The 8,538-nt window shown below is 35.6% G+C and overlaps 1 protein-coding gene across 1 annotated transcript in view; it reads left to right on the top strand.

Annotated features, from left to right (window-relative positions):
- Positions 1-8,538, top strand: part of Dmd (dystrophin) — a 2,373,110-nt gene that overhangs the window by 1,563,861 nt on the left and 800,711 nt on the right. Inside the window, exon 48 of the mRNA XM_017795501.2 lies at positions 5,844-6,008. Within this exon, the coding sequence (XP_017650990.1) occupies positions 5,844-6,008 (165 nt within the window). The remainder of the gene's footprint in view (positions 1-5,843; positions 6,009-8,538) is intronic.

The raw sequence follows: 8,538 nt of genomic DNA, 5'->3' as shown, positions 1-8,538 counted from the left end.
TTTTTCATTCACTGAATGGTGTTTCTGTATTGTAGACTATGGTCTGTTGTCTGATAGATACAACAAATCTCATTCATTGTCATTTGTCTAAATTTTGCTTAATTGCTTTGGTTTCTAGAAAGCTAATAAACATATTCCTTTCTTAGAATTTCCCCCCTACTCCAATGTTTTTTTTTTTCTATTTGTGCTAGATCTCTCTTTTTTTATAGATAGCATGCTAATTTCTCTAGATTTGCGTCTGTGTGTGTGTGCGCACACACACACAGTATATGAGGTTAGTATATAATATCTGAATCTATCACAGGTACCTCTCTTTATCTTAATATTAAAAATTGTACATATTTGAAATTAGCAATCATAAAATGAATGCATAAGAAAGTTTACTCTTCTGTGATTTTAGGCCAAGGTTTGCATAGATGCTAAATTAACGTATAAGACAATTGAATGTATTCCAATTTATGAATCTATATTTTGTTGATGATATGAAGTATTAAGTATGAAAGTAAATTATTTGAAAACAGGTGAAAATTGCCACAAAACGTACTCTTATTCCACCTTAGAACCTATTCTTACCTGTTACCTTTTTCTATTGTCTATATAGAACTGTACCTTGAGACTATTTTAAAGCGGAAGAAAAAGATCAGAAAAATTATGTTAGTAGTTCTCAATTCACATCACCACTACCACCATAGAATTAGTCATATTGACATAAGAAATTAATCAGTGCACTCACACCCTATTGATTATTCATTCTTAAACTATGAAAAATGTAATTTCCCTCCAAAATTCTTTTGGTAAGAAAAAACCTAGTTTTTAATATTATTTCCTGGGGAAAAGTGATATGAAAAATTAAAGTATGGTGAAAAAATATCTCCCACTACAGCTACCAACTGTGTTCTGTCACCCAGTATTGATTTTACTTCAGGAGTTATATGTACAAAGTAACATTCTAGAAATCAAAAATTCCTGGTTAATTCTGAATACAGTTGACACAAATTGCCAAACTGTCTTCCAAAAGAGGTATACCAATATATACATCCCACCAGTGATATGAAAGAGATAGTATTTTCCACATCATTAGCAGCAACTTTGTGCTTTCAAACTTGGGCTTTTGCCAGTGCAATAGATGGAGTTCTCATTTTTGTTTCCCTCATTATGACCCAGGCTGAGCCTCTTTTCATGTTGTTAAAATCCTTTTCTGTGGGCTGTCTTTATTTATCCAATTGTCCTTTGGTTTGTTGGCGTTTTATCTATTAATTTACAGTACTTTTACATGTCAGGAAAATTGGTCCCTTATCTGAGATGTCACATCTTTTCCCAAGTTACTATTTGTCTTTTAACTTTATCTATGGCATTCTTGATCGTGTAGAAAATACTACTGCTTATATAGTCCAGTTTTCAATGCTTGTCTATTAATTTAAAATGCTAATCTTGAGTACTCCAGTGTACATTTTCATTATCATTGCCTACTATAAACATATGCTTCTTTCAGTGAAAAATAAATTAATAAATTGTTACTGAATTTGGATACTTCCTTTAGTTTAGCGGACATTTACTGAAGGTCTATCATGTGCAGGAACACATATCCTCCGGGAATAAAAGTTCAGTAAAGAAGGTCATGTAAATAAATACTGTGAAGTAAATATTGTGATGGTGGAAAGCAGGAGTATGTGCTTTTAGTCAATACCACATAATTAAGATGAAAACTTACTTTCATTATAAGCTTCCATTTCATTCTTTGGAATTTAGTCAATTCTCATTTGCTGCACTGTTTCTGTCAGGACTTATTCTATCTCTATCAACATGGCAATATGGGTTGTGAAGATGAAGATGAAATCAGGAATCTTAGTTAAATGTTATACAGATTCCAATGTTTACCTACGATGCCTAAGCAAAATGTCACAACTATTTTGTGATCAGATAAAAAGAACTTCATAGCGCAATTTTAGAGATTTTAAGAAAATACGATGGCTATGATCTCTAGTAGTTTCGGAATGCCAAGCTGAAGCTATAAAATGCTTTCTGCATGTCCTTGTGAGTTGAAAACAATCCAATAAAAATAAAATGTTTAGTTACCTCCTCTGAAATGACAATAAAAATAAGTTGAGGTCATTATTTTCGTGAGAGGAGAGAGTGTGGAATAAACTATTTAAGGTTGAGCACTCCAGCTCCAGAGTCTCTTAGTCTCTCTATGATGACCAGGTATGGGTCTCTGTGTTAATCTACATCTGCTGCAAGAAGAAGCTTCTTTGGTAAGAGTAGAGATGCACCAATAGATCCGGTTGCATTCACAGGTCTGGTTGGGTGCACACATCTGCGTGGCACGAGCAGGCCTCGGAGCTGGGTGCTATTGCTTTCTTGTTGTGGTGGTGGTTGTGGTTGTGCTTGTGGTGCTGTTGAGACAAGGTCTCATAATGCAGTCCTACCTGGCCTGGAACTTGCTATGTAGACAAGGTCGGCTACAAACTCACCTGACTCTTCCCCCAGAGTGCTGAGCTTAAAGGCATATGCTACCATGTCTGGATGTTCTAAGATATTTTTATGGAATACTTCACTTATTTATTTTTTATAATTATTTTTTTTATTTTATGTATGTAAGTGTATTGCCTGCATGGATGTAAGTGCACCCATGTCATACAATACCCACAAAGGTCAGAAGAGAGCGTCTGATTGCCTGCAACGGGAGTAACAGATAGTTAGCCACCATGTGGGTGCTGGGATTTGGACCTGGGTCTTCTGTAAGAGCAGTCTGTACTCTTAACCACTGTGCTCCCTTCATTTATTTCTTAGAGTAACATTTTGTAGGCACTGCCTTTGTCTCCAGTCTATGAAGGAGGCAATGAACATTAGAAAAAACTGGGCTAGTATATTAGGCAAAAGCACAAACCAGAATTTAAATGGAAGAACTTAATACTAGACCACAGAATGCTTAAACTTGTAATATATTGCTTCCTAGGTGATTCAGCATCTGTGAACTCCAATATCATCTGTGTATAAAATTTGAATAATAAGAACACTGATATCAGAAAGTCACTGGGTAGATTTTTTTTAAATTCTTTATTAGTTCTTTGAGAATTTCAATGAATGCATTTTGATCATATTTTCCCTGCTTTCCCCAACTCCTCCAGGTGCCATGTCCCCTTTCCCTATCCAGTCAACTTTGTGCACTCTTTTATTTTCTTTAAAGTCCATCAAGTCCAATGTGTATACCCCCAAATGCTCATGGGTTTGTGGCCATCCACTGGAGCATGGTTGAACTACAAGGGGCCACATTCAAAGAAAACTGACTCTCCCTCTCCCAGCAGCTATGAATTGTCAACAGCTTCTCATTTATAAATGAAACATCATGCCTACCTTCTTCTCTATTCTGAAATCTTGTCTGGCCTGAGCTTGTGTATATCTTATGCATGCTGTCACAAATATTGAGTTCATATGTGCACTTGCACTTACCCGGTTATGTCCAGAAAACAGTTTCCGTATCATCATCCACTGCCTCCTGCTCTTACAGTCTTTCTGTCTGCCCTTCTACAATGGTCTCTGAGCCTTTGGGAGGAGAGGGTGTGATATATGTGTCCCATTTAGGTCTGAGCGTTATGAAGTCTCTTATTCTCTTCATCTTGACTAACTTTGTGTCTCTATGTTAGTCACCATCTACTGCCAAAAGAAGCTTCAATGATGAGGGTTGAATGATCAACTAATCTACTGTTATAATCATAAGTCATTGGGATCAGTTTAACACTATGTATATTTAGCACAATAACAGTAGCATGTTCTCTCTCAGGGTCTATGACCTATTTGGCTATATGTTCTTGGCCCTGTTCATGCAAAAATACAACTCTAACCTCAAAGGGGATAAGAGGTAGCTTATTTTGGAGTCAAATATTAGTGACCATGGCACAAGAACACAGAATTAGGTCCCTCCAAATTCCATGGTCTAACTTGGAAGAAGTTTCATGAAGTTTTCTAGTAACAGAGCAAAAACAAAGGAGTCATGAATCAAGGCAGTTTTCAAATATATTGGTAGAAACACTAAGTTGATATTTACACAAATCCAAGAAGTCTCAGTCATAGGCATCAGATTTTATCTGATGACCTTTAGCCTTTTCATTACTGGAAACTAGGATTGTGTTAAGTGAATACATCCTAAACCTAAAAGATTTTTAATCTCTTAGTCACAGGATGTTAGTTCTGACACAGAGATGAGAAAGAAATGGATATTTAGGAGCTAAAGATAGCTCAAGATGAGTTATAATTTAGGTGACTGGACCTGCGACACTCCAAACTCTCCATTATAATTGATGTTTCAACCAGTTAATCAGCCCTATAGAAGCTTCAGTTCAATGATGCAGATTTTTTTTTTAACTTTCAATCACAGCCCTCACTAGTGGTATCATGCATGGGTTTCATCTTGTGGATCAGGTCTTAAATAAAATCAGAAAGTGTTTGGAAACTCCCATGACATATGTGACACTATTGCACCAGTGGGCATTTCTTGGAGGCTGTTCATTATCAAAGCTCGCAGGGTTCACAGCTGGATAAGATTGATGTTTACTTTTCTCCTCCATTAGCATGCATAACACCTTTCAGTACTATGAAGATTAGCCAGTAGAGCTGAGGCTTCCAGGTTAGTTCAAGCTTGCGTTTTCTATATTCTATGGATCAAGTACGTGGTGCCTTAAACAATAGGATCTTACTGTCAAGTTCTAGAGGGTAATCAAGAGCATTGGTAATAGGCTGATTTGGTCAACAACTCCAAAAGAAGTAAACCATTTCTGGCTCTGAGCTTTTTATTCATGAGCCTGTGGTTTCTAGAAAGGGCATTTTCACCTTGTTACAGGGTAACTGTATTTAAACTCTGTTCATATATGTAGACGCATATATTTTAGGTAGTTTATACAGTACTACATTCTCATGTAATTTTTCAAAGGCTTTAAGAAAGCAATAAATATTAAATTTCCAATTGTGATGCTTAGTATATTCTAAGCCCTTCATAAAAATTACCTGTTGTCATTCTGATAATATCTGCTCTAATCCAAACATCATTTTTACTTTTTATCCTGATTGTGTCTGATTAACTTGTTTACAATAGGCCTCAAAAACTATGGTTCACAAAAATTCTTACCTTGCCAATTTTCCTTGTATATAAAGAATTTCCTTACGTATTTTTTATAAATTAAATGAAAGAAACAAATATAGTGAAAGAAATGATTGTCTAACCAACAGAAACTATAGTTTACTTTGGTTTTAATTTTATGATGTCCTGTTAGCATAAATCATACTCAGTTGATGCTTAGGGATACTGTGTTAGAGATCTGATGCTAATACTGAATAATTTGCTTTGTAAATTTTTAAAACTACGAAGTTAGCATGCTTTGCTTAATGAGATGATATATGAGCAATATGTCTTTTTATTACATTAGTCAGTTGAAGTGTGAAATTATGTAGGTATAGGTGGTTTATTCTTTGTGTTATTTAGAGACAAGAACTCATTCTATAGCTCTGGCTACCTGGAACTTGCTATGTAGCCCAGGCTACCATCCAACTCATAGCAATTCACTTGCCTCATTCTCACAAGTGCTGGAATGACAGGTGTGGGTCACCATGCCTGTCATAGGTATATAATTTGAATTTCTAAAATGTCAATAGTGTCTACAAAATAGATAATTTTGGAGTATTAATCAATGATTTCTAATATGTTAATTAAATTTTAACGTGGGTGATTTGGAACTTTTCTGTAACATCCTGTTAAAATACTCAAATCAATTTAAATAACGTCTTTTGAAAATAGTTCTTGTCATTTTTAGTCTATACCATGATGATTATTTATCTTTTACTGTTTACAGGTCTCCAGAGCTTTACCTGAGAAACAAGGAGAATTTGATGCTCACATAAAAGATCTTGGGCATCTTGAAGAGCAGCTGGATCATCTGCTTCTGTGGCTGTCTTCAATTAGGAATCAATTGGAAATTTACAACCAACCAGGTCAAACAGGACTATTTGACGTGAAGGTAGGTAGTTTTTGCTTTACATTTTGCTTTCTAAAAGAATAGCAAAATTATTGTTTTTCAGTCATTACTTTTAATCTAATTGTTAAAGAAAGGAATTATTATTTGGTAAAGCTAAAGCAGGGCGATGATGACTTTATTCAGGACATCACAATAATTACAAGAACCATTAGAATGGGTCTGTTTTTAGGAGGGGAGTGAAATTGGGCTCACTTCTAAATCCCAAATGCAGAAGTGGGAATTCACAGCCCAGGAACAAGGTGAATGGAAGCATCAGAAGTAAGGGAAGATTCTGCCCAAATGAACAGAGGTCCTATTGATGACAGGTCCGAGTGAGCGAACATCACCTGGAGTATGGTGGAGAATGAGAGTCTCAATCAAATGTAAAAGGTGATCAGATTTTTAGTGATTCTTGGCAAACTAATTTATCACATTTTTTTTCTTTTGCGAAGACTAGATTTTATTAGAAGGTGTACAAATCGGCTTAGGGAAGTTTCCAAAGCCTTATTAAACTTTAGTCAAGTAGATAATTTTATCAACATTATCCTTGTTGTCATAGAGATAATTATTATTTTATTAGCATTTCCTGTTTCTTTCAGAATTTACTAGACATTTCTTCATTAAACTCATCATTGTAATGCCTGCATGGTACTTGTTATTATGACCCATTTTCCATCCATGCTTTAATTGAACTTGATATGTACTTCTAAATGTCTTATTTAGAATTGATTTTTATTTATAACTCTTATCCTCAATGTTTGAGAAAGATGTACTTAAAAGAGGATAAGGAATAAGGATAAGAGAGAGAGATGGAGATGCTTGCTCCAGATGAAATGAAATATATTTGCAATGTGCACTTCCCCCTTGTTTCTTCCTGACGTTTTTATCAACCACTCTGATAGCTACACACCAAAAACACACTACCTAGGTCACATGTGAACATCATTTCACTATTGCAAAACTCACCCTGCTCAGTCACTGCCATGCTCTTCACTTCAGTCTGACAATCAAACTCATGAGTAACAATAACTTTTACCCAGTAGCCATTTAGTTAGCTTTAAAAATATTTACAGGGAAAGTAGCAGCATAGTCTGAGCATTAATAATATTATTGGATATCCTAATACCAACGTACGACATCTGATACCTGAGTCACCCTACGCTTGACTCATGCATGGTCAGCAGGGATAGCTGGATGAGCACAAAGCACATCATCAATTCAGAGAATTCATTCATTCTAAGATTCTTTTTTTATTTACACCTAGTTACGGTCTATCATCCTCAGAAATACTTGACACGCATGTAATTACTAGTGCAACTTTATTTCATCAATGGTGGTTGCTTCATTACTGAATAAACTACCCCAAAAGGAAGTATAAATACTTAGCCCAAATGTGCCGTAACCTGACCCAGATGCTCATCCATCTTGAATATAGTATCTTCTTAAAGTCCTTTATTTCATACTTCAAAGAGGAAAGGACATAAACACTTTCTTCTCAACTAGTACTAGTATTTTTTGTAGCTCACAGATAAAAGCCTGCTCATCAAAATGGGTCCTTTCAGAAAAATAATGAAACAGATACCCAGTGCTAGCACTCTTTGTCCATAGGATATATTTAAGAGAAAGGCTAACAAAGATCTTTTGACACAAATAGATCTTGTTTACTCAACCTAAATGGTTTTAGTCTTAGTCTGTGGTCCCCTGCTCCAGTATGGTTCTCAAATACTGAAAAGTCACATCAGCCTTTGTTTATCTGCAGCACACAGATTTCTGGCAAATACGTCTCTATAGTCTGGAGAAAAGCCACTCTTTTCTTGTTAATGAACTTCAATATCAAAGATACACGTCACTACTGTCACTGCTGTGGTGTTTCAGTGTCATGATATTTGCTTCTTACAGCTTAGTCTAAATCACTGAGGGAAGAAACAGCTGCTTCTTCCCTTACAGAAAACTCTTTGGCATATTCTGTGCATATTCTGAGTTCTTCGTCTTTGGAGTGCATATTTTGAAAATATCCCTTAAGCCCTTCTCTTCTGCTTGTGGCTCTAACCAGGCCAAAAATGACATAAAGTCATGCAAGTAGAAACAGGAAAGGTTTCCCAATAATCCTCAAACCCCTGGCTTGTTATTAGGAAATGATGAGCTAGTTTCTATCTCTACTCTCTATCTAATAAATGATTTATTAAGATTATGCATTTTCTTCTGCTTGAAGCTACAGATTCCAGTCTATAGCTCATGTCCCCTTCTGCTTAAAGAGATTAAATGTTTTCTTTCATTTAAAAAAAAAACATGAGAAAAGGGATTGCTTCTTGATGCACTTTACCCAAAATCGAAAGTAAAATTTTCAAATGGTTTTGAGGACATGCCAACTTTTTAATGAGGAAAAATAAACTGCTTTTGAAAACAGAAAGAAAGTAGATATGAAGGAAACTATAGCCTGGCTCCATTTCCTTCATTTAAAGAAACTTTCTTTTTCAACCTATAGTGGCCACGGATACCTCAGAAACAAAAGGACTCAGGCCCACCAGTTGGG

The sequence above is a fragment of the Nannospalax galili genome, unplaced genomic scaffold (assembly GCF_000622305.1).
Source record: "Nannospalax galili isolate Female #2095 unplaced genomic scaffold, S.galili_v1.0 scaffold7, whole genome shotgun sequence".
Lineage (NCBI taxonomy): Eukaryota > Metazoa > Chordata > Mammalia > Rodentia > Spalacidae > Nannospalax > Nannospalax galili.
This window is presented reverse-complemented; position numbering and strand designations above follow the sequence as displayed.